The sequence below is a fragment of the Bufo gargarizans genome, chromosome 3 (assembly GCF_014858855.1).
Source record: "Bufo gargarizans isolate SCDJY-AF-19 chromosome 3, ASM1485885v1, whole genome shotgun sequence".
Lineage (NCBI taxonomy): Eukaryota > Metazoa > Chordata > Amphibia > Anura > Bufonidae > Bufo > Bufo gargarizans.
The window spans coordinates 428148614-428174610 of record NC_058082.1 but is presented as its reverse complement, the minus strand read 5'-3'; the positions used below and the strand labels follow the sequence as shown (position 1 = coordinate 428174610).

The 25997-nt window shown below is 44.0% G+C and overlaps 1 protein-coding gene across 1 annotated transcript; it reads right to left on the bottom strand.

Annotated features, from left to right (window-relative positions):
- Positions 1–25250, bottom strand: LOC122931651 (AMP deaminase 1-like). The gene is made up of 5 exons (XM_044285726.1): positions 25211–25250; positions 21469–21605; positions 12869–13042; positions 3669–3779; positions 1–510 (listed from the first exon to the last, which is right to left on the bottom strand). Exons 1-5 carry the CDS (start codon positions 25248–25250, stop codon positions 352–354), a joined length of 621 nt encoding a protein of 206 aa, XP_044141661.1. The 3' UTR covers positions 1–351.
- Positions 25251–25997: the final 747 nt, after the last annotated feature.

Sequence of the window (25997 nt, the reverse complement as noted above, 5' to 3'; positions counted from 1 at the left end):
GGGGCAGTTGGGTGTTTTTAGGGGCAGTGCCAGAGCCGTAGCAGACAAACGAGAGGTTGGATCCAGCAACAGGAAATGCTTCAAACAGAGAGGTTTGTTTACATGGTGAAAATGAGTCAGTAGAGGCCCAAAAAAAAAGCACGGAGAAGATATACATGAGGTAAACAACTAAATGAGCATATCTGCTAAAAAGCACTTTAACAGCAATAATGTTAGGATGAACACTTTTGTCGTATATAAATTCTGTGTAGGATTTTAACATGGCACCTACAGGGGGATTCAAACTTGCTTGAAGTTTCTTCAGTAATGGCCCATGAGGTTAAAACTTGTGTAGACTGCCTGTAGTATTCTTTACTCGGCTGTTTTTAAAGCCTGTAGGATGAGATGGAGCTCATAACACCAGGTTTCATATCTGTAAGCCATCCTTATCTGGGCCACATTAGTCTTGCGGATATCATTGCCTTGTGGCCCTTCCATGTGATAGTCTTCCCCAAGACAATGCTGCTTCTCCTACACAAATCAAGCATTTGGATTGTAAATATTATGAAAAAATAATTCACCAAGATTCATCACAATGTTACGTTTTAAAATAAAATAAAAAGAGCAACAAATGTTTCTCCCCTCTTCAGTCCCCCTCCGATCCAGCAAAGATGTTTTGCAGCCCCTGGTATTTACTTACCAATGGCCAACACATGACTGAGCATTCATCAGTGGCCTCAGTGGTCACATTCTGTACCCCTGGTGTCACTGCTCAGGGACGGAAGCCATGATGCCAGTAGTAAGTCATGTAATCACTGATTAGCAGCAGACTTTGTAAGCTAACCCTGGGCATCTTTTTTTATCTTTTATTTTAGAAACTGGACATCCCTTTCAAAATAAAGGAGTCATGTTGTTACTCTTAATGAGTTGGAAATAAGAGGTCATATTGTGGTAATTATTATCATTTATCGTCACATAACTCTATGTAATTGCCTTTAAAAGAATCTAACGCTATTTACAATTTCCTTTGTGCTGCTTAATCCACAAAAAAGAGACAAGTTAGTAATTTCCTTCTTACTATTAATTTCATAATAACTATTATGCTTATTATTCCATCTATTGTCTTTAAGGGTGTTATTAAGGGAATGTGCACCTTCACTGTGTTTTTGTCACATAGATATGTGAGAAAATCACTGGGACTGCTATTACTAGAAAGAAAGGAGCCAGTAAAAGTCTTCCAAGCATGATTGTACCTTTATGATTAAAAGGAACCTGTCAGCATAAAAATGAAAAATAATCTGCAGGCGGCATGTTACAGAGCAGGAAGAGCTGAGCAGATTGATATATACCGTATTTTTCACCTTATAAGATGCACCGGCCCATAAGATGCAGGTTTTAGAGACGGACAATAAGAAAAAAATATTTTTCATTACACCTCAGGTCAGACCACCAATCAGACCCCCCAATGTTAATCAGACCTCAGCTGACAGCCCCAATCAGACCCCCAATGTTAATAAGACCCCAATAAGACCTCAAATCAGACCCCCAATCAGACCTCAGCTCAGACCCCCAATCAGACCTCAGCTCAGACCCCAATGTAAATTACCCCAATCAGACCTCTGATAAGAGCCCAATGCCTCTTATCAGCCTCATATCAGCCATTATGCCTCTCAGCCCCCATTATCAACCATTTTGCATCCCAGCCCCCATTATGCCTTTCAGCCCCATTATGCCTCTCATCAGCCATTATGCCCCCAGCAGCCTATCACCTATTCTGTTCCTGGATGCCGCCGCTCCTCCCCTATATCGCAATCCTCTTCCTCCTGCTGTCGGCTATGCTGTGAACTGGCGCGCAGAGCGTGAGGTCCCAGAGCGCCCTCACGCTGTGTGCAGCCTTCACAGCTGACAGCCAAGGACCAGGAAGCGGTGAGTACAGAGCCTTCACCGCTTCCTGGTCCTCCAGTACTAATAATGCACTTCCGTAATGGAAGCGCTCATTATTATTCGCCCCCATAAGACGCAGGGGGAAAATGTGTCTTATGGGGCGAGAAATACGGTAGTTTTACGAGAGAGGATTCAGTAAAACTTGCATTTTATACATTTAACTTCCTGTACTTTCTGGGCTTTGAAGTCAAGGAGGCGGTCCTATCAGTGATTGACAGCTATCCCTGTATACCCAGTCATAGAGGGAAGGCTGTCAATCACTGATAGGACCACCTCCTTTACTTCAAAGCTCTGAATCAACAGGAATTTAAATAAATAAATTACTGTACAAGTTTACTGAATATTTTCCCATAAAACGATATATCAATATGCCCAGCTCCTCCTGCTCTATAACATAATGCCTGCAGCTCAGAAACCATGTTCAATGTGGCAGGTTCCCTTTAATGGTTAGATTTTTCCATATCATCAAGCTATGCTGCCAAGTAAATACAAGAGAGCTTTACTAAAGGCAATAGGGAGACTGATATCTCCAAGCTATCAACTTGAAGATGAAGGAGACTCACTCAGCTCTCTCTATTACATCTCACAATAAATAGATACAAGGGTATACATAACCCTCACGTATTGATGGGTCATCAATATCAGATCAGCTGGGGTCCGACACCCAGCACCCTCACCGATCATCTGTTTGAGGACACGGCCCATGTCATGCGCACATGCCGTCTCCCTTCTCTCTTCCTGTCTGCTGCTGCTGTCCCATTGACATATAGCAGCAAGCAATGTGAAATTAAAATTATCAGTCAGCCACACCAATAATTATGTGAGCATGAATTCCACATAGCTTTACGGGTCGACTGACTACCACGTTCACCCGCTATCATGCTACCGTAACTAAACAGAGGACCCAGTAGTTTCAATCCTCAATTGAGGGACAGAGCCCGGCCTTACTAACATAACTGGTCAGTACGGAACTAGTGTACCCTAATAAGATCACTTTCAGTGACACGTTATCCTTAAAGGCGGCAGTGTAATGTCTCCTTACAATCAGCATGTAAAAGCCATCTGATTTGTTGCAAAGTAGTCTGTCACACACACAAAACCCCTCGTATACAGATGTAGTAGAGTTAACATGCTTTATGAGACGTGTTATCTAAGCTAAATGCGTTAAGCAAACACCTTCAATTGCTTTTAAATGGCTTTTGTTTCAAGATAATGCGATGAGTTAAGAAATTTGAGTTAAGACTTTGCGTGTTAACTCGGCTACATCTGTATAAACTCTCAAGAATGTGTGGGAAACTGCAGGCTGATTGATCATTTAAATTTCACACTGTGGGTAGTTTTTTGTATATATATTTTAATGTAATTAATAAGAGCCAAGTTTATAAGCAACTATTGGGGCGGTCCCTAGTGGCATTTATTGGGCCTTATGACCCTTATTTCTTGCCTTGGTCTCCTGGTTGGACACTACAGCCATCACTCAGAGGAGGGGGTGCAAGCACCTTAGGTTTAATTGCTTTCCAAATCACTTGTCTACTGCTGTCAGCAGTTTTGAGGGGAAAAGCTACTGACATTCTCTCTCTCTCCTACCTGTCAGCCTAGCCATTCATAACATGCACTTGCAACTGATCTCATAAAGTTTTCTGGCATACTCTACGGCAATGTAATTCAATAAAAATGCAATTACTAGTAGTACTAGTAACACATGGCAATAGTAATACGGCATACACTACACTAAGAGTACAAACCTCTTTGGACAATCCACACTGCAGAACACTGTTCCTTGCAATCTCACACATGTCACAGGTGCTGAGCTTGAAAACTTGGGCAGCAATGGCATATTCTTCCATAAGAGGCTCCTGTAAGCAACAAAATCAATTCACAGTTAGAGGTGTCTGGTAGCAGCTTATTTAGCCAAGTGGAGTGCACACATTTATGGCTGAGGTAGGGAAAGGGGTGAGTTGTCAGCCAAACAAGTGATCATCCAACAGCTATCTAAGGCTACTTTCACACTTGCGTTAGGAGCGGATCCGTCTGGTGTCTGCACAGACGGATCCGCTCCTATAAGGCAAACGCTTGCATCCGTTCAGAACGGATCCGTTTGCATAACTGTTTATTTCAGATCTGATTTTTCACTTTGGAAAACTCAGATCCGACAGTATATTCTAAACACAGAAGCGTTCCCATGGTGATGGGGACGCTTCAAGTTAGAATATACTGAGAACTGTGTACATGACTGCCCCCTGCTGCCTGGCAGATGCTGCCAGGCAGCAGGGGGCAGACCCCCCACCCTCCTGTATTTAACTTATTGGTGGCCAGTGAGGCCCCCCCTCCCTCCCCAGTATTAATTGTAACCAGTACGGCCCCCCTCCCTCTATATTCATCGGTGGCCAGTGCGGATTCCCAGTATTAAATATGACCAGTGCGGCCTCCCCCTCCCTCCCTCCCCAGTATTAAATATGACCAGTGCGGCCCCCCTCCCTCTATATTCATTGGTGGCCGGCCAGTGCGGATTCCAAGTATTGTGACCAGTGCGGCCTCCCCTCTCCCCCCCCCTAATTAAAATCTCCCCCCCCATCATTGGTGGCAGCGGAGAGTACCGATCGGAGTCCCAGTTTAAATCGCTGGGGCTCTGATCGGTTACCATGGCAGCCAAGACGCTATTGCAGTCTTGGCTGCCATGGTTACTTGGCAATAAATACAAGCATTATACTTACCTGAAGAGCTGCGATGTCTGTGTCCGGCCGGGAGCTCCTCCTACTGGTAAGTGAAAGGTCTGTGCGGCGCATTGCCTATAGCACAGACCTGTCACTTACCAGTAGGAGGAGCGCCCGGCCGCTCAGACATCGCAGCTCTTCAGGTAAGTATAATGCTTGTATTTATTGCTAAGTAACCATGGCAGCCAAGACTCCAATAGCGTCTTGGCTGCCATGGTAACCGATCGGAGCCCCAGCAATTTAAACTGGGACTCCGATCGGTACTCTCCGCTGCCACCAATGATGGGGGGGGTGATTTTAATTAGGGGGGGGGGAGAGGGGAGGCCGCACTGGTCATAATACTTGGAATCCGCACTGGCCACCAATAAATATAGAGGGAGGGGGCCGCACTGGTCATATTTAATACTGGGGAGGGAGGGAGGGGGAGGCCGCACTGGTCATATTTAATACTGGGAATCCGCACTGGCCACCGATGAATATAGAGGGAGGGGGGCCGCACTGGCTACAATTAATACTGGGGAGGGAGGGGGGGCCGCATTGGCTACCAATAAGTTAATTACAGGAGGAGGGGGGGTCTGCCCCCTGCTGCCTGGCAGCATCTGTCAATGGGGGACGGATCCGTTTGAAATTGCACCATATTGTGTCAACGTCAAACGGATCCATCCCCATTGACTTGCATTGTAAGTCTGGACGGATCCGTTTGGCTCCGCACGGCCAGGCGGACACGAAAACGCTGCAAGCTGCGTTCGGGTGTTTGCCTGCGGAGCGGAGGCCAAACGGTGCCAAACTGATGCATTCTGAGCGGATCTGCATCCACTCAGAATGCATTGGGGCTGTACGGATCCGTTCGGGGCCGCTTGTGAGAGCCTTCAAACGGAACTCACAAGCGGAGCCCCGAACGCTAGTGTGAAAGTAGCCTGATGTGTATGGCCTGCTCGTGATCTGTTTCTGCTTTGAGGCTTCAGAAGAGATCTTGAAACCATAGCACTGCTAGTCTTGATGGAAACAGTAGATAAATGATTAATCTTCACATTCATAAATATTCATAAATAATAATGAAGTAAAGGGTTGACAACTGTCAGGGATTTACAGGATTATCCCGTTAGTCAGAATAAGAACTTTGTAGTTCAAAACACATAAGCATGCACTTGAAGTTAACTGCAATTTTTCAATGAATTGCAGCAATAAGAACTGGTCTGATTTGCTGTTATAGTGGATGCAGTGAACTTATAAATACTTTTACATTTTCTTGCCAAAAGCCCTGAACGTCTAATAACAGCTGTTTTAAAGTAATTTGCTTTGTTTCTAGAGAGGCCGGACTAGGACGAAGGGTAAGGGTAGGCCGTCATGAGGAAAGCGGTCAGCCGTAGCATGCGGTGGGATCATAAAGACATAGGGTTGTGGATGAAAGTGACGGCGCCTGTACGGTCTGGGCAGCCCTTTCGGGGGAAACACGGGGGGTCTGGTCAGTCAGGGTTTGCAACAGCAGCGGCCAAGGGTTTGTGCTTTCTCTTTAATGAGGGGAGTTGCAAGTTTGGGCCAAAGTGTAAATTCAAGCACGAGTGTTCTTCCTGCGGGGGAGGTCATGGGGCTAGCCGGTGTTTCAGGGGAGCAAAGCAGAGGGGGGGGGGGTGAGGCTGGTGGAAAAGGGTCGGACGCCGGTGCGGGTGGGCGTGATGGTGTGGTACCTAGATAGATACCCAGACAAGGGGGCGGCGGAATTTTTGAGGAAGGGTTTCACTGAGGGTTTCAGTATTCCGTCTCGCCCAGTGGAGCATGTGTTAGGGGTTAGGAAGAATCTGCGGTCGGCTTTGGAGCATATGGAGGTGGTTTCGGAGAAGCTGGTGAAGGAGGTGGCGTTGGGTAGAATGGATGGGCCTTTTGTGGGTTTCCCCTTTGGGGGTGGTGCCCAAGAAAGAGCCAAACAAGTTTCGGCTCATTCATTACCTGTCCTTTCCAAAGGGGGCGTCGGTCAATGCAGCTATTGATCCTGAGCTCTGTTCGGTGGTCTATACCTCCTTTGATGCGGCGGTAGGTTGGGTGCGTAAATTGGGGCCGGGGGCCTTGTTTGCAAGAACTGACATTGAGGCGGGGTTGTTGAGGGAGTCTTTGAGCGCTGGCACTTGGATGGCCTACGGTAAAGTATAAAGAGATTGGGAGCGGTGGTGTGCTGAGTTGGGTGTGGGTATTGGTGAGGGCGAGGTTCCGTTGGTATTGTTTTTGGGGAATATGGTAGAGAATGGGTGGTCAGTAGCGCAGGTGAATCGGGTTATGGCGGGTTTGGCGTTTGGGTTTAAACTTAGGGGCCTCCCAGATGTTACTAAGACCTTCTTGGTGAGACAGGTATTGAGGGGGTGTAGAAGGGGAAAGCGAGTGGCAGATCATAGGCGGCCGGTTTCGTTCGCTTTATTGTTGCGGATTGGTGAGCAGGTGGGTTTGATTTGTAGGTCGGTGGGTGAGGTGCGGTTGTTTAGATTGGCCTTTCCGTTAGCGTTTTTTGGGGCTTTTCAGTTGGGTGAGTTAGTGTGTCCCAGTGTTAGTAGGGCGGGAAGTTTGTGTGTGGGGGACAAGGATTTGTATGGTGATAGGGTGGTGGTCCGGATCCGAGTTTCTAAGACGGATAGGGAAGGTAGAGGCTGTAGCGTGACACTGTTTGAGGTGCCTGGGTGTGTGTTGTGTCCTGTACGATGCTTAGGTGAGTACAGGAAGGGGGTGAGTTTTGGGGAGATGGGACCCCTGCTGCGGCACGAGGACGGGTCGTTTCTGTTGCGTTTTCAGTTTGTGGCAGTGTTTAAAAAATGTTTGGGGCACTAGGAATGGACTCTAAGGATTTTACAGGTCATTCCTTCCGGATTGGGGCGGCAATGGAGACGGCCAGGTTAGGTTTGAGTGAGGAAGTGATTAAGAAGATGGGGAGATGGGAATCTTCGCGTTTTAAATCTTATGTTCGGTTGGGTGGTTGGTGATTAGGGGAGCTGTCATTAATTTTCTTTTATTTGTGTTGCAGGTGCGGTTTTGGTGTGGATTCTTGGGCATTCTTTTGTTTTCAGGGGGGTGCTCTGGGCGGACGTGCGACCGGAGGGACGGCAGCTTGGTTTCGGTAGGGAGGAAACGGTGTTACGGTGGCTGGGGAGAAGGGGTATGTTATGGGGGAGTGTGTTGAGGGAAGTGCACCAGTTTGCGAGGTTGGATCGGGCCCCCGACATTTTAGTGTTGCATGTCGGGGGTAATGATTTGGGGGTCAGGCCTTGCCGGGAATTGATTAGGATATTAAGTTTGACCTTTTGAGATTGTGGTCTATGTTTCCAGGTATGGTGACGGTTTGGTCTGACATAGTAGCTCGTAAGACCTGGAGGGAGGCACGTTCGGTTGAGCGCATTAACAAGGCCAGAGTGAAAGTGAATAGGGCTATTGGGAGGTTTATGGCACGTAATGGGGCAGTGGCGGTTAGGCATACGGATTTGGAGTCAGGGAGTGGAGGTTTTTGGAGAGCGGATGGGGTACATTTGAATGCGGTGGGCATTGATTTGTGGGCCCTGGGTTTGCAGAGTGGAATCGAACGGGCTTTGCGTTTGTGGAGGAACGCGCAGACTTGAGGGAAGTTTTTAAGGTTTAAGCTGCGTGTTGTTGGCGGTGGGAGATCATAGAAGCTGGTGGTATATGACGGTATTGGAAATGGGAGGGCCTCAATGGCGGGGCTGGACTCTCATAGTTTCAGGCACTTGGTTGGTCGGAGAGGCGTCCATCAGTTGGTGTCTCCGAGCTGGTGTTTACGGCTGGAGGCAAGATGGAATTGCCATGTTGGCTTCTTATGGATGGTAACATTTTGGGGCTTCTACGATCTCCCTCGTCAGGGGTTAATGTTAATTTTAATGTTATTGTTATTTATGGATGTATTTATTTTATTAATAAAACGGCTGCTGTGGCAAGCAGAGTGTGTGGTGTCTTATTGGGAAGGTATTTAGGGTAAAAAAGTGTGAGGTTAGTGGGAGGCCCTGAGTAAGTAACCAATAACCTATTCAAGTGTAAAAAAGAAATTTTCTTTCTTTCTTGTATCCCCCTTCTTAATTCTGTTAATCTATGCTGCTACAGTCTGTCTCTGAGCTGAATCAGTCTCCTTCCCCCTCTTGCAGTTGACAGTATAATTTATTTTTAAGGTGGATTTTAGACACCCAGATATTCAGGCAGATTATTGGGAACAAGTGTAAATGCGCCTTTACATTCCCAGCAGATAGGTAATTTGTGATCCAGAATAATGAAGACATATATATTGTGAGATCCACAGTACGCACTGCCTTAGAAGGCAATAAAACATAATGAAATAAAACAAGGCTGGCCTTGTGCAGCTGTCAGGATGTCAAGCTTTACAATCTAAACAAGCCGAGAAGTCTTCTCAGCTATACTGCCTTGATAGAAGGGGCAGATTGGCCATAGACCAACATAAAAATTTCCCGGTGGGCTGATGCCCAGGGGGCCAACTAAGCCCTCCTTTCTGACGATAGCCGGGTACATAATGAGCTGTTGGCAGTAATTAATGCTGTGAGAATCAGTTACTCATATAACCAGCCAGTGATCGCACATTCCCTCCTAAATTCAACTATGGCCTGCATCTCACCCCCTGCGTCCCATGCTCCATATCCTAATCAGAGACACATACACTGAAAAATGGCACCTATTGATGGCCACCACAGAGACATTTTTTTGGGCAATATATTGTGCTGCTCTGTGGTATATAGTTCTGATGGGATGGCATTTTCTGCTATGGTATTCCTGACATAAACAACGTAAAGAAAGTTCTAGCACTTGTAAATCGTTTTGTTTCTTCGTCTTTATTTTCGGTGACAAATTACAGCATGTGGACACAACCGCACAATTGACGTATTTCGAACTGTAGCATTCTTAGTCATAACCGTATGGACTGTCAAACCTCCAGGTTCAAATATATCTACTCCCCCAACCAACAATGAAGGAGGGGAACCACCTCCCAGAGACAGGGTACTCCAAAACTCTGCCATGTGCTACACCTGAGATCTACATTTAACAGCATAAAAAATACATGTGTATATAAGTCTCACACAAAATTTTTAATAAAATACATAATACAAAGTACAGCAGCATATTTACAGGGCATATTCTACTTCCACAACAGCACTTATTCTGAATCAGGACTCTAGCTTCAGATATTTTTGCCCTGAAAAACTGCATAGTGTGAATGGGATAAAAAGTCAAACATGAAAAATAGGTATAAAAATAGGAATACATCTAAATTACTAGGACATCTTCATGTAGCTATCGGTGAAACCCCAAAAAATGGCTATTATTAGCTTATGCATGTTGGATTACCACAGTATTAGTAAAAATACATCAATTCTTTCCTCAGATTGAGACCCTGAGGATATCTGGTATTCAATCTGAATATCCAATATGCCTTCATATTACCACCTCTCAAAGGAACAACTACTTTTTCAATCGCATAGGTATGGAAGCCAGTTAAACTACGGTTATGTACTGTTCTGAAATGGTTGGCTGCATTTGATGTACCCGTCGCTGAGGGGTTATTAATGTAATTATCATGTTACAGCTGTCTTGTTTTAAATTTCCCTATATACAGATATATATCAGATCACACATTGTACATTCAATGACAGTAATAATGCCCATTATATTGCAATTAATATAGCTTTTTTATCGAGAATGTTTCCGTGTGTGTAGGATTGTGAAAATTTCTTGTTGGTGTAGCGTATATACACGTTTTGCATGGGTGTCCTCAAATTTGGTAAAACCTAGATATTTTATCCAGGTACTCGATGATTTATTTGCAGTGCGTGTGAAAAGCGAAGGGGAGAGAACACTAGCCAATGTACTGGGTCGCCTTAATACCATTCTACATCCACTTTTTAAGGTGTCATATACTGTAGAAGGAAGACATTTCCTGATAGTTTGTTGGATTTGTGTGAACTGGCGGCTATATGTAGGGACAAGTGTAGGTTGTTCTGGATCTGTTGTGTCATTTTTAATTATATTAGTCCTTTTAGATTTGAACAGTAATTTAGTTCTAGAGTTGTTTGAATCCTGAGAATCACTGGTTACCTCTGATGTTTCAAATTCAGATGAGTTGAAACTTACTTTGAGTGATACATTCTGTTTCACTGGTTTTCTCTGTGATTTTTTTCATTTTTGTTCTTTAATATGAACTTGGTGGTATAGTAAAGATTATCGCGTCTCCCCCATTCACAAGTCTGATTGTTAGTGTAGTCATAAAGATCCCTCTGGAATTTATTATGCTTGGTTTCAATAATGTTCTCCTCAAGCTGTTTAACCAAAGTCACAATTTTCTGTTCCATCGTGGCGTACTCCGGTATAGAGATATTTATTCAGAGTACTTTTACATGTTTCTATCTCATGTTGAATACTTGTGAGTTTCTCATTCTCATATTCAATAATTAGAGACATCAACTTTATGGAGCATTCTGATAATAAATTGTTCCACTTTGAGACAAAAGTATCAGAAAAAATTGTAGTCTGTATTTTTTTAATTCTTAGTCCATGTGGAATCATGGATTTTTACACATATTTTACCAGCGTTGTATGGTCCAACCATAATTCAGTCTCTTGAATCATAAGTTTTTCAAGCTCTTGCATTTTATTTTTCATATCCAGCTGGTCATGTGAATGTTGGTCTTGTGTGGAGAATACCTGACATGCCTACTTGTGTTGCCCTGCCTTCTGTTAATTTGAACCTGCCTACAACTTGGGGCCACTTTAAGTTCCCATCCCTGCTTGATAGTATAGATCTACTAGAACTCAGTTCATTAGCTGAGTGTGCACATTGCTGTGCAGTGCACTTTGAACACCATGAGCCATAACTTTTTTACATTTTCCATTCACATAGACATATGAGGGCTTATTTTTGTGGGGCAAGTTGTACTTTGTAATTTCATTTAAATTTATTTAATATTGCATATGATGTAGTGGGAAGCCATAAAAACTCAAAATGGGGTGGAATTGGAAAAAATGTCATTCTTCCATAGTTTTATGGGTTTTGTTTTTACAGCATTCCCTATGCAGTAAAACTGACCTGTGCACTTCATTCTGTGGGTCAGTACGATTACAGCGATATCACATTTATATAGTTAACTTGTGTTTTAATATTTAAAAATAAATAAAAACTATACATATTCTGACCCACATAACTTATTTTTATATCTGATGTGTTAAGGCATTTTTTGCACGGTGATCTGTAGTTTTTTATAGATACTTTTGTTGATTTTGGGGTGGATATGACTTTTTAATCAATTTCTATTTAATTTTGTTTGGGTGGTGAAGTAATGTAAAAGCAATCGGTCATTTTCTGTTATGGCGTTTACCGTAGAGAAAAAATACATTTATTTTTTAATAGCTCGGGTATTTTGGGATGCTGTGATGCCTATGATCTTTATTTTTTTATTGTTTATTTTTTATTTTTAATATGGGGTAAAGGGGGTTTGAATTTTTTAAAGGGGGACTTAAACATTATCTGAATTACTATTGCAGTCTATAGGTGATTTGCTATGTTCCTTTGGCATCCTTCCTTAGGTCGGGCTCCATAGGACCTTCACTAAAGCAGGCCTCAGACCCTTCAGAGGGCCTGAGACTACCATAGCAACCAAAGGCTCCCTCGATCTGGGAGCAAGGGAGATGTTCGGTCCCTGGGATCACAGCGCTCCTAGGGAAAGACCTCTTAGATACCATAGTCGCAACTGGTCATGACATCTGAGCAGTGGCTTACATAGAGAAGTAAGAGTCCCATAGCGCAAGGATCAAACCAGCCCCCCCCCCCCCCCCAACAGGACAGAAGGGATTCCGCCTAAACCCCTTTCAATGACCCTTGGGCCATTTTTTCCACTGCATCATTTGCTTGTTGTTCCTTTAGTGGGTGGAGTCCTGACCAACTTTTCACTCCCAGTAGAAGAGGGGATGATCCCAACTGGACCCCCTCTTGCCCTGGGCCCCATAGCAGTCGCATGGTCTGCCACTATGGTAGTTACTCCCCAGGTTAAAAGTCCATGTACAGAGGAGGTTGGGAAGGGGTTAATAGCATGTAAGTAGCAATAATTGTTAATATTTTATTGATCCATAGAATGAGTATGATATTTAATGGTGGAAAAAAAACCTTCAAATACTACTAAGCCCACCATTTATGCATTTTCCTTCAAAAGGATTACAAATATACAAAAATGTTTGGCTGTTACCTTGGTGTAATGGAACTGCATAGGATCATCTGTAGACAAAGATATTACCAGGCCTTTTTCATGGAAATCCAGCAATGGGTTCTTAGCATATTCCAGAAACAGGCTGTTATTACTCAGGGGTGACATGGCAATGGGGATTTTCGCCAAAAGGTACAGGTATTGCAGCACGGGACTCTGTAAAATACAAGCTTTGTAAATTCTATGAAAATAGTAAATCAATAACTAAATTATATTTTTAATGTAGTACCTTAAAGGGAATCTGTCACCAGTTTTATGGTGCAGCATAAACTAGTGCAAGATTCCCTGAGCAAAATCCTGCTCGGGGTCTCCTTTAATTGCCCTTGCTGTTTTGTCAAATCTTGTACTGAACTGCTCCAGCGCATGCAGATAAGTCCTGATATTCATGAGCACTCTTCCGGCTCTTTCCATCCACCTGCCACTGATTGCATTAGGAAAGAAACTGTCAATCAGCATCAGGAGGTGGGAAGTCCAGGGAGCTCATGAAGGTGCGAACTCATTGGCATGTGCTGGAGCTGTTAGGACTAGCATAAAGCTGATGATAGATTCCCTTTAAAGAGAATGCCCACATTTGAATACCATTGTGATCTAGATTTTGAGCTCAACATTTTTTTCATTCATTTCTCAATATAACTGTATGGACATTCTGACAGACTGTCTCATATAGAGCTTTAAATCTTGTTTCTATTTAGAGAGTCATAACCTTAAAGGGCTTGTCTGACTCCAAAACCAATTTTAGTTCACTCCATTCCAGCATCAAGGCCAATGCCCTTGCTCAGTGATAATGTTTAGGGACCTGTCACCACTGAGGCCAATTAGACAGCATCGGTCAACATTACCATGGACAGGACATCACCATTCCATGAGCATTGATGCTGGAATGAGGGAATGGTAAGTACTGTAGGTTAGTGCTTTTTTTCCTTGTTAAAACGCTTTCCTTGTCATAACTAAAATTGGTTTTGGGGTTGGACAACCTCATGTAATGATAAAGTTCTGGATGCTTGCAGTCACCACTAGTGATGGCCTTGCAGTATGCCCGGTGGTCGGTTTGCGGCGAACTTTGCGCGTTCGTGATCCGCTGAACATGCGAACATATGGTGATGTCCACACGCGCCATATTCTTTTGCATTGTGCCAAACTTTGACCCATGATACATCCATCAGGTGGGGCAGGACAGCCAATTGAGATGTTACAGCACATGGGCACACCCCCAACCCTATAACAGAACCCGATCTGGCAGCTAGTTTACATGATGTGTTTTGCCAGTGTAGGGAGAGGTTGCATTTTGGAGCAAGGACAGCCTGTTAGGAACTTAGGGACACCAAACGCTAGCTAATAGGGCCACAAAAGTCCTTTTAAGGACTGGTAACGTTGTGCTATCGATAGGTATGATACACAGAGGGGTGTGATATATATTTTTAATATACTTTCTAACATAGAAAGTATATTATAGTGCATTTGTATGCTTCCAGAAAATACTGATTGAGGGCTGCAATCTATCAGCTTCCACAAAATAGTGATTGAGGTTTTCCATATACCTGCGTCCACAAAATTACTGCTTGAGGGTGATATACCAGCTTCAACTAACAACTGATTGAGGCCTGCCATATATCAGCTTCCACAAAATAGTGATAGAGGTTTTCCATATACCTGCATCCACAATATTACTGCTTGAGGGTGATATACCAGCTTCAACTAACAACTCATTGAGGCCTGCCATATATCAGCTTCCACAAAATAGTGATATAGGTTTTCCATATACCTGCATCCACAAAAATACTTTTTGAGGGTGATATACCAGCTTCAACTAACAACTGATTGAGGCCTGCCATATATCAGCTTCCACAAAATAGTAATAGAGGTTTTTCATATACCTGCGTCCGCAAAATTACTGCTTGAGAGTGATATACCAGCTTCAACTAACAACTAATTGAGGCCTGCCATATATCAGCTTCCACAAAATAGTGATAGAGGTTTTCTATATACTTGCATCCACAAAATTACTGCTTGAGGGTGATATACCAGCTTCAACTAACAACTGATTGAGGCCTGCCATATATCAGCTTCCACAAATTAGTGATTGAGGTTTTCCATATACCTGCAAACACTAAATTACTGCTTGAGGGTGATATACCAGCTTAAACTAACAACTGAGTGAGGCTTGCATATATCAGCTTTCACAAAATAGTGATAGAAGTTTTCCATATACAGTACAGACCAAAAGTTTGGACACACCTTCTCATTCAAAGAGTTTTCTTTATTTTCATGACTATGAAAATTGTAGATTCACACTGAAGGCATCAAAACTATGAATTAACACATGTGGAATTATATACATAACAAAAAAGTGTGAAACAATTGAAAATATGTCATATTCTAGGTTCTTCAAAGTAGCCACCTTTTGCTTTGATTACTGCTTTGCACACTCTTGGCATTCTCTTGATGAGCTTCAAGAGGTAGTCACCTGAAATGGTCTTCCAACAGTCTTGAAGGAGTTCCCAGAGATGCTTAGCACTTGTTGGCCCCTTTGCCTTCACTCTGCGGTCCAGCTCACCCCAAACCATCTCGATTGGGTTCAGGTCCGGTGACTGTGTGTCACGACTGTGACTGATCCAGACAGGTCTGGGAGGAGAAGGTCGCAGCGACTTGCTACTCACGATAGCTTGTGAGTTTGCTCTGTGGTTCAGGGTATGTCATCAGGGTTTTGCCTTGTGAACCTTTTTGTCCTGACTGGGAGTTTGTAGGCATCCTTCTCAGGTGAGTCCTGTCTGCCACTCCCAGCTACTATATTAGTTTCAGTTTCACTTGCAGTCATTGCCAGATATAGTCCTTACTTCCAGTGTTATTCTGACCTTTGAAGGAGATCGTTTGATGGTATTGCTGTGGAGCTCCTGTCTGGTGTGGACTGTCGTTATTGGGATCACCTTCTCTGCTCGTGACTGGATAAGTCTATTCTCTGTTATAGATTGTTTGTTTGTTGCTGTCTTCCCCTGTTGTTCTCCTAGACATGAGTGATGGTGACTAGTGCTCCCATCTGCCTTTCCCCAGTCTAGTCTTGCTAGGGTGACTGAGGGTTTAGGCATCCTGCTCGCCGCACGGGTTCACACCCCGTCTAGGGTATCAGGGCAGACAGGTGCCAGCTTAGGGTTAGTCAGGGGTGGCCGTTCTATCTCCCATCCATAGATAAGGGTCCCCCTTCCCCTCCGTCTGGTACGACACGACTGCTGCTGGGATAGCGGTCGTGACACTGTGGAGGCCAGGTCATCTGGCGCAGCACCCCATCACTCTCCTTCATGGTCAAATAGCCCTTACACAGCCTGGAGGTGTGTTTGGGGTCATTGTCCTGTTGAAAAATAAATGATGGTCCAACTAAACGCAAACTGGATGGAATAGCATGCCGCTGCAAGATGCTGTGGTAGCCATGCTGGTTCAGTATGCCTTCAATTTTGAATAAATCCCCAACAGTGTCACCAGCAAAGCACCCCACACCATCACACCTCCTCCTCCTCCATGCTTCACGATGGGAATCAGGCATGTAGAGTCCATCCGTTCACCTTTTCTGCGTCGCACAAAGACACGGTGGTTGGAACCAAAGATCTCAAATTTGGACTCATCAGACCAAAGCACAGATTTCCACTGGTCTAATGGTCTAATGTCCATTCCTTGTGTTCTTTAGCCCAAACAAGTCTCTTCTGCTTGTTGCCTGTCCTTAGCAGTGGTTTCCTAGCAGATATTCTACCATGAAGGCCTGATTCACACAGTCTCCTCTTAACAGTTGTCCTAGAGATGTGTCTGCTGCTAGAACTCTGGGTGGCATTGACCTGGTCTCTAATCTGAGCTGCTGTTAACCTGCGATTTCTGAGGCTGGTGACTCGGATGAACTTATCCTCCGCAGCAGAGGTGACTCTTGGTCTTCCTTTCCTGGGGTGGTCCGCATGTGAGCCAGTTTCTTTGTAGTGCTTGATGGTTTTTGTGACTGCACTTGGGGACACTTTCAAAGTTTTCCCAATTGTTCGGACTGACTGACCTTCATTTCTTAAAGTAATGATGGCCACTCGTTTTTCTTTACTCAGCTGCTTTTTTCTTGCCATAATACAAATTCTAACAGTCTATTCAGTAGGACTATCAGCTGTGCATCCACCTGACTTCTCCACAACGCAACTGATGGTCCCAACCCCATTTATAAGGCAAGAAATCCCACTTATTAAACCTGACAGGGCACACCTGTGAAGTGAAGACCATTTCAGATGACTACCTCTTGAAGCTCATCAAGAGAATGCCAAGAGTGTGCAAAGCAGTAATCAAAGCAAAAGGTGGTTACTTTGAAGAACCTAGAATATGACATATTTTCAGTTGTTTCATACTTTTTTGATAAGTATATAATTCCATATGTGTTAATTCATAGTTTTGATGTCTTCAGTGTGAATCTACAATTGTCATAGTCATGAAAATAAAGAAAACTCTTTGAATGAGAAGGTGTGTCCAAACTTTTGGTCTGTAATGTACCTGCATCCACAAAATTACTGCTTGAGGGTGATATACCAGCTTCAACTAACAACTGATTGAGGCCTGCCACATACAGTCCTCATCAAAAGTTTAAGACCACTTTGAAAATGGCAAAAAATCATATTTAGCATGCCTGGATCTTAACAAAGTTCCAAGTAGAGCTTCAACATGCAACAAGAAGAAATGGGAGTGAGACAAAACATTTTATGAGCATTCAATTTAATGAAAACTGATCAAAAGTTTAGGATCACACCTCCCAAAAAAAAACTAAACTCCCCAAAACGGAAATCCAACTTCCAAAGATGAACTCAGTAATGAGTAGCTCCGCCGTCATTGTTTATCACTTCAAAAATTGGTTTCGGCATGCTTGATGCAAGCGTTTCCATGAGGTGAGTGGGAACATTTCTCCAAGTGGTGAAGACGGCCGCACGAGGCCATCTACTGTCAGGAACTGTTGTCCATTTTTGTAAACTTCCCTTGCCATCCATCCCCAAAGGTTCTCAATTGGATTTAGATCAGGGGAACACGCAGGATGGGCCAAAAGAGTGATGTTATTCTCCTGGAAGAAGTCCCTTGTCCTGCGGGCATTGTGTACTGTAGCGTTGTCCTGTTGAAAAACCCGGTCGTTACCACACAGACGAGGGCCCTCAGTCATGAGGAATGCTCTCTGCAACATCTGGACATAGCCAGCGGCCGTTTGACGCCCCTGCACTTCCTGAAGCTCCATTGTTCCACTGAAGGAAAAAGCACCCCAGACCATTATGGCGCCCCCTCCATTGTGGCGCTTAGAAAACATCTCAGGTGGGATCTGCTTGTCATGCCAGTAACGTTGGAAACCATCAGGACCATCAAGGTAAAAAATAATCTCATCAGAGAATAAAACTTTCTTCCACCTTTGAATGTCCCATGTTTGGTGCTCTCTTGCAAAGTCCAAACAAGCAGTTCTGTGGCGTTCAAGGAGACAAGGTCTTTGAAGACGTTTTTTTTTTTTTTTAAGCCCTTCAGTCTCAGATGCTGTCTGATGGTTATGGGGCTGCAGTCAGCACCAGTAATGGCCTTAATTTTGATCGAGCATCGTCCAGTGTCTTGACGGACAGCCAATTTGATCCTCCGGCTCAGTGCTGATGCAATTTTTGGGGGTTTTCCACTTGACTTTTTTGTTCCATAACCCTCGGGATCATTTAAGAATTTAAGAAATTCCAAATGACTGTCTTACTGCGTCCCACCTCAGCAGCGAAGGCGCGCTGTGAGAGACCCTGCTTATGCAGTTCAACAACCCGACCACGTTCAAAAAGGGAGAATGTGTGACTACCTGAGGCATGTGGGCCTAAACTTTTGATCAGCTGAAAAACAGCCTGTTTTCATTAAATTGAATGCTCAAAAAATGTTTTGTCTCACTCCCATTTCTTCTTGTTGCATGTTAAAGCTCTACTTGGAACCTTGTTAAGATCCAGCCATGCTAAATATGATTTTTTGCCATTTTTCAAGTGGTCTTCAACTTTTGATCAGGACTGTATCAGCTTCCACAAATACTGCTCTTCTTTAGAGACTTTCGCACAGGGTCATTTTGAAAATGACAGGCAGAGGAAGAGGCAGGCCATTCCACAGGGGTCGTAGGGGTCGGCAGGTGCACCAGGCCGGAGTGGGAAGTTGGAGTGCGATTATGTCAAAGGACGTACCAGAGTTGGTTGAGTGGCTCACTCAGCCTTACCACTTCTGCACCTTCCTCATCCTCTGTGCTGTGTGTACCCCCAAAGACACCACCACCACCATAGCCCCTCCACTTGAGTCAGAGGAATTTTTTTCCCATCCATTCCCAGACCTTACCGATGCGCAACCATTCTTGGCATCGGATGAGGAAGAGGAGATAGCAACAGCCGCCGCCCAGCGGTCTGACGACAGTACCCAGATTGGCCTGAGGAGGATGGTCCCCACTGTTGCTGCATACTCCGAGATCTCTAATGTGAATGGTGGTGAAGGTGACGATGATGACGTGTCGATGGACGTCACATGTGTGCCCACAAGAGAGAGAAAGGGGAGGGGAGTTCAGAGGGAGAGACAGAGCAGCAGATAGGGAGGAGAAGGAGGAGAAGCAGACAGAACTCACAGTGCACAGGAGGAAAAAAGCAGACTGCAAATGTATCTGAAGCGAGCCATCCACCATGATTGCTCACATTTTGAGCTCCCAGGACACCGGCACATAGCTCCGCAGTGTGGGCTTTTTTTAACGTGTCAGCCGTTGACAATAGTGCTGACATCTGCAGCCTGTGCTGTGAACACATAAGTCGATGTAAGCCCAACACTCACCTAGGGACGACTGCCTTAAGAAGGCACCTGGCCTCCCATCACCGAGCCGAGTGGGAGCAACGCCGTCAGAACCCACAAAGCCACACTCCCAGTGCTCCACGTCCTGCCTCTTCTCCTTCTCCTCTCTCCTCCCATTTGTCCTCCACTCCACCTTCCACCGTGCCGTCATCGCGTTCATGTGGCACAAGGCAGGTTTCTGTGGCCCAAATGTTCGAGTTTAAAAAAACTATGACGCCGGATAATCCTCTTGCCCAACGGCTGACCCCTGGCTTGTCGGAACTACTAGCCCGCCAACTACTGCCATATAAATTGGTGGACTTTAGAAAATTTGTGGCCATTGGCACACCGCAATGGAAGGTCCCTGGAAGGAAATATTTCTCCCAGAAGGGCATTCCTGAACTATATGGCCACGTGCAGCGGCAAGTTAATATATCTCTGGCGCACAGTGTTGGTGCCAAGATATATCTGACCACAGACACGTGGTCTAGCAAACACGGGCAGAAAAAGGTACATAACTTTTACTGCCCACTGGGTGAACCTTCTGACAGCCATCAAGCATGTAACCCGTGGCACCCGTGTGGATTTGGTGTTACCACCACGGGTTGCATGAAGGCCGGCCTCTTCTTCTCCTCCTCCTACTCCATCCTCTGTCTCCTCCTCGGCTGACTCCTCTTTTTCCACTGCTACCGCCTCTTCTGCTGGACCCCCAAGCTCCCCAGAACCTATTCGACGTGCCAGGTGAGACGTTGCCATGCTGTGCTGCGACTGTTGTGCCTGGAAGCCAAGAGCCACACCGGTCCTGCACTGCTTTCAGCTCTGCGGTTACAGGCCGATCAGTGGCTAACCCCGCTCAATTTGACAGTTGGTAAAGTGGTGTGCTACAACGGTGCCAATCTGCTGAGCGCGCTGAAACAGTGCAAAATGACACACGTGCCGTGCATGGCACACATCCTAAACTTAGTCATGCAGCGATTCGTTGCCAAATACACCAGGTTCCAGGACGTTTTGCGGCAGGCCAGGAAAATCTCTAGCTATTTTAGAAGATCTTACATGGCCATGGCTTGCCTTGCTGACATTCAGCAGCAACACCACTTGCCCGTCAGACGTCGGATTTTGACTGCCCGAAGCGATGGAACTCCACCTTGTATATGCTTGTATATTGCATTGATCAAGCTGTCAAGGAGCAGGAGCTGGAAGATGAGGAAGTCGCAATGCTGAATGAAATCCCAGGGGGTCTACTCCATCTGAGACAAGTCAGCAGGAGTCTGAAGAGGAGTCAGAGGAGGATGTTGGCTGGGGGGAGGTAAATTAAAGGCTCGGTACACAATGCATTTTAGCACTTTGTAGTGCTTTCCGTCGGGAGTATATGTCTGAATATCCAAAAATGGTATTCAGATGTATACCGTGATAGATACATTCACTTACTGGATGTAATGGAGTTCAGAGGATTCATCTTTGGATTCAGTATACCTGGAAAGCAGGTTAAAATGGATTAGAAAGATGAATCTTTTGAACTCCATTTGACCCATTAAAGTGAGTGCACCCATCAAGGTATACATTTGACTACCATTTTCAGATATTCAGAAATAGCCCTCACGGTAAGCCCCACAGAGGGTGAAAACACTATGTGAGCCAAATCTGAAAGGACCAAAGATGTCCTAGTGACTGCATGTCATTATACTTTTACCATTTATAAAAGACAAGTATTGTACATAAGGTGCATTCTTTACTCAGAGCACTTATTGGAAATTTCATATTTTCACATTTACCTTTTTCAAGTTCAATCCATGAGAGATATTGTCTGCTGTCATGAATGCTGCAAGTAGATGAGTGATAGCGCCAGCCTCTCCGCAGTGAGGGCGGAACAGGAAAGTGTTCATTCCTCTCTCCCTGGAATGATACAGACCTTCTCATGATCAAGATAAATCATAAACATTTCTGGTGATGTCCAAATTATGGGACCATTTTGAAACCAAATTCACCAAAAACAGACTGCCTGCTGACAGTTTCTATAGTGCAAATATTCTTCCCTCACTGCTCAATACACCCTCAATGCATTGTCTACCCAGCTGTATGCTAGTAGGATGATAATGATGATTTTCATAAATTGGGTCATTTGGCTTATTTTTTGCCTAGGATCTATTAGAATTCCATCTTGGTAGATAAATAGTATTCTCAACCTCCTGACGACTATGTAGATTTTTGATCATCCTGTATAATATATGTCCTGAGGTAGTACAGATTTATGTTAATCCCTGGGTTTACAAGCCAATTGTCATCTAGATGAGGCCCTATTACTTAAACATATCCAGGCTGTATTTCATACATCACACAGTAATTCTTGGTTACAGGAGAATGAATCCCCCGAATCATCTAATTACAAGTCTATTATATATAGTGGCATTTGAGCTATTGACAACTACAAACCGGATTCCAAAAAAGTTGGGACACTAAACAAACTGTGAATAAAAACTGAATGCAATGATGTGAAGATGGAAAATGTCAATATTTATTTGTAATAGAACGTAGATGACAGATCAAACATTTAATCTGAGTAAATGTATCATTTTAAAGGAAAAATACGTTGATTCAAATTTTCACGGTGTCAACAAATCCCCAAAAAGTTGGGACAAGTAGCAATAAGAGGCTGGAAAAAGTAAATTTGAGCCATAACGAAGAGCTGGAAACCAATTATACTAATTAGGTCAATGGACAACATGATTGGGTATAAAAAGAGCTTCTCAGAGTGGCAGTGTCTCTCAGAAGCCAAGATGGGTAGAGGATCACCAATTCCACAATGTTGCGCAGAAAGATAGTGGAGCAATATCAGAAAGGTGTTACCCAGCGAAAAATTGCAAGACTTTGCATCTATCATCATCAACTGTGCATAACATCATCCGAAGATTCAGAGAACCTGGAACAATCTCTGTGCGTAAGGGTCAAGGCCGTAAAACCATACTGGATGCCCGTGATCTCCGGGCCCTTAAACGACACTGCACCACAAACAGGAATGCTACTGTAAAGGAAATCACAGAATGGGCTCAGGAATACTTCCAGAAACCATTGTCAGTGAACACAATCCACCGTGCCATCCGCCATTGCAGCTGAAACTCTACAGTGCAAAGAAGAAGCCATTTCTAAGTAAGATCCACAAGCTCAGGCGTTTTCACTGGGCCAGGGATCATTTAAAATGGAGTGTGGCAAAATGGAAGACTGTTCTGTGGTCAGACGAGTCACAATTCGAAGTTCTTTTTGGAAATCTGGGACGCCATGTCATCCGGACCAAAGAGGACAAGGACAACCCAAGTTTTTATCAACGCTCAGTTCAGAAGCTGCATCTCTGATGGTATGGGGTTGCATGAGTGCTGTGTGGCATGGGCAGCTTGCATGTCTGGAAAGGCACCATCAATGCATAAAAATATATTCAGGTTCTAGAACAACATATGCTCCCATCCAGACGTCATCTCTTTCAGGGAAGACCCTGCATTTTTCAACAAGATAATGCCAGACCACATTCGGCATCAATCACAACATCATGGCTGCGTAGGAGAAGGATCCGGGTACTGAAATGGCCAGTCTGCAGTCCAGATCTTTCACCTATAGAGAACATTTGGCGCATCATAAAGAGGAAGGTGCAACAAAGAAGGCCCAAGACGATTTGAACAGTTAGAGGCCTGTATTAGACGAAGAATGTGAGGAGCATTCCTATTCTAAACTTGAGAAACTGGTCTCCCTCGGTCCCCAGACATCTGTTGAGTGTTGTAAGAAGAAGGGGAGATGCCACACAGGGTGTGATGAAAATGGCCTTGTCCCAACTTTTTGGGGATTTGTTGACACCATGAAATTCTGATTCAACATATTTTTCCCTTAAAATGGTACATTTTCTCAGTTTACACTTTTGTCCGTGATTTATGTTCTATCTGAATAAAATATTAGAAGTTGGCACCTCCACATCACTTGCATTCAGTTTTATTCATGCTTGTATAGTGTCCCAACTTTTTTGGAATCCGGTTTGTACTTCAACATAATGGTAGAGGAATAATGATGTCAAGCCAAATCCAGCTAAGTCTACTATTATTGCTACATAGTCATTTTCCCATAGGGTGGATAAAGAATGTGTAGAAACAGTTGGCAAGCATCGAAGCACGTTCTTGCTTAAAGGGATTTTGGGCTTACAAAATATAGTGGTAACTAATGTGGGTCAGAAGATAGGAGGGTCTGGAAAACGTCTGCCGATTACCTGTGTATATTACACAATTAGTGAAGAGACTTGGCTGACTTCTAAAATGTTCTGCTATAGCAAAAAACATAGTAGTTGTGGTAGAATACACTGTGCAGCTAATAGAATGGAGACTTAAATGTAATGCAGATTATTTTGTGCTTTTTTATTATGTTTTTTTTAACATATAGTCTAATAATGTATCCAAAGTTAAAGGCTATGTACACCTTCGGAGGCAATTTTCTAAATAATTGCATGATACCCATTTTTTGTTAAAAATCATTTTTTCAATTGTTCTTTATTTAAAAAAAAATGTTAAGCTGTTCTGTCACAAAGGGTTTACTGTTTTCTAGCTGTGTGACTGGTACTTTCACTTTGTGCTGGTCATCTAATAAACCTTATCTCTAGGTTATAAACACTTATTTTAGCCACATTCTTATCAGTAAGGTAAGAACTGAGCTATAATGAGTGTTTAGGAGATCAGAGAGCAAATGTAAGGAGTCTGTCTGATCCTGGTCTGAAGAAAAAGACAGAAAATCCAAAGGGTGCTAGTAGAGCTTCTCAGCTCTGTACAGAAAAAAGGTTGCAATATTTTTAATAAAGACCGATAAAAAAAGTATTGGGCTCTTTTTTTTTAAAACTGTTACATGTAAAATGCCCTCAAAAGAAAAGGGGGCACTGCCTCCGACTTGAGAAGAAAAAGTTCAGCCTCCAGAATCATCAAAGCTTCTTTACTGTAAGAACTGTGAATTTGTGGAATTTACTTCATAAGGACGTGATCACAACAGGAACAGTGGACAGTTTTAAAAATGGTTTAGATGAATTCTTAAAAGCAAATTACATTACTGCTTATGGAAACGTGTAGAAATCTGAGTCTCACTTCCTTCTGGGAGTCGCATCCCCACCTATCCCTTGGTTGAACTTGATGGACTTATGTCTTTTTTCAACCGTATCAACTATGTAACTATGTAAAAGTAAATGTGTACTGTGATATGTATTGTTTTTTAATAGATGCTTCTGTATGCTATGTTAACTATGCTATCACATACAGTAGTAAAGAAAAAAAAGATATGCCAATATATTGCAGCCCCATGGAAGCCAAAAGGTCACTCTTTTGGAATTTGTTGGAAGAATTGGACCTTACAGATACATATGAGTATGTGCTTGGAAAATTCCCAGTGCCTACACCAAATAGATGTGTGTAAACATGGCCTTAAAGGGATTGGACACTTTTTAGTGGATTTTTGGCAAAGCCCCTCATGACCGGACCTGCAAAAGGGAAGCATACTTACCTGCTCCCAGCTGCTGGGTCCCAGTTATTTCACTCCCCATCCTCGGCTGCCTTGTTCCGGTCCCCACTGTCAATATCTGCTTTGACGCCACTGCAGCCAGTCACTGGCTGCAGCAGTGACCTGCTTCCCTTGCATCAGGTAAATTTGTCATATGACACAAGGGAGACTAGTCACCCCTTTGTCCAACTGCAGTGGTGTCAAAGCAGATGAGATTGTCCAACTGCAGTGGTGTCAAAGCAGATGAGATTGTCCAACTGCAGTGGTGACCGAAGCAAGGGAGCCAAGGGCGAGGAGCAAAGAAGCTGCAATCCAGCAGTGGAAAACAGGCAAATATGCTTCCCCTTTGCAGGTCTGGAGAGGAGGGGAGTTTGCCAAAAACATACCAAATGGTGGTCAACCCTTTTTATGTTACCTACCCCATTGTGCTTTGAGGTTTTTCTGTATCCTAACAAACAGTACCGTTAATGCTTAACAACTCCTTAGACAGTTGTACAGAAGTCTTGATTTCTCTGCATATAGCACGATACACACTGAGGGTGAGATACTACAGCTGCACCCCTCCTCCCTGTCTAGTATTTACACTAGATAAATGTATTGGAGAGTGAAGACAGTTTAAAAGAGCATTCAGGCAGGAAGGGAAAGGACCACAGCAAACTAATCCAGGAATGGATTGGTTTGCTGTGGTCAGGTTTGGACTAAGGCCCCTTTCACACGAGCAAAACTGACTAAACTTGCTTGCAAAATGGTGCGAGTTTCACTGAGCGCACCCTGAACGCATCCGGACCTA

Coding starts and splice junctions, on each gene's coding strand:
- LOC122931651 (XM_044285726.1), bottom strand. CDS start 25,250: ATGGGGAGTGAAATAACTGGGACCCAGCAGCTGGGAGCAG. Junction 21,606..25,210: donor GACCCAGCAGCTGGGAGCAG/GTAAGTATGCTT, acceptor GATCATGAGAAG/GTCTGTATCATTCCAGGGAG. Junction 3,780..12,868: donor TGCAGTTCCATTACACCAAG/GTAACAGCCAAA, acceptor TGTTGCTTACAG/GAGCCTCTTATGGAAGAATA.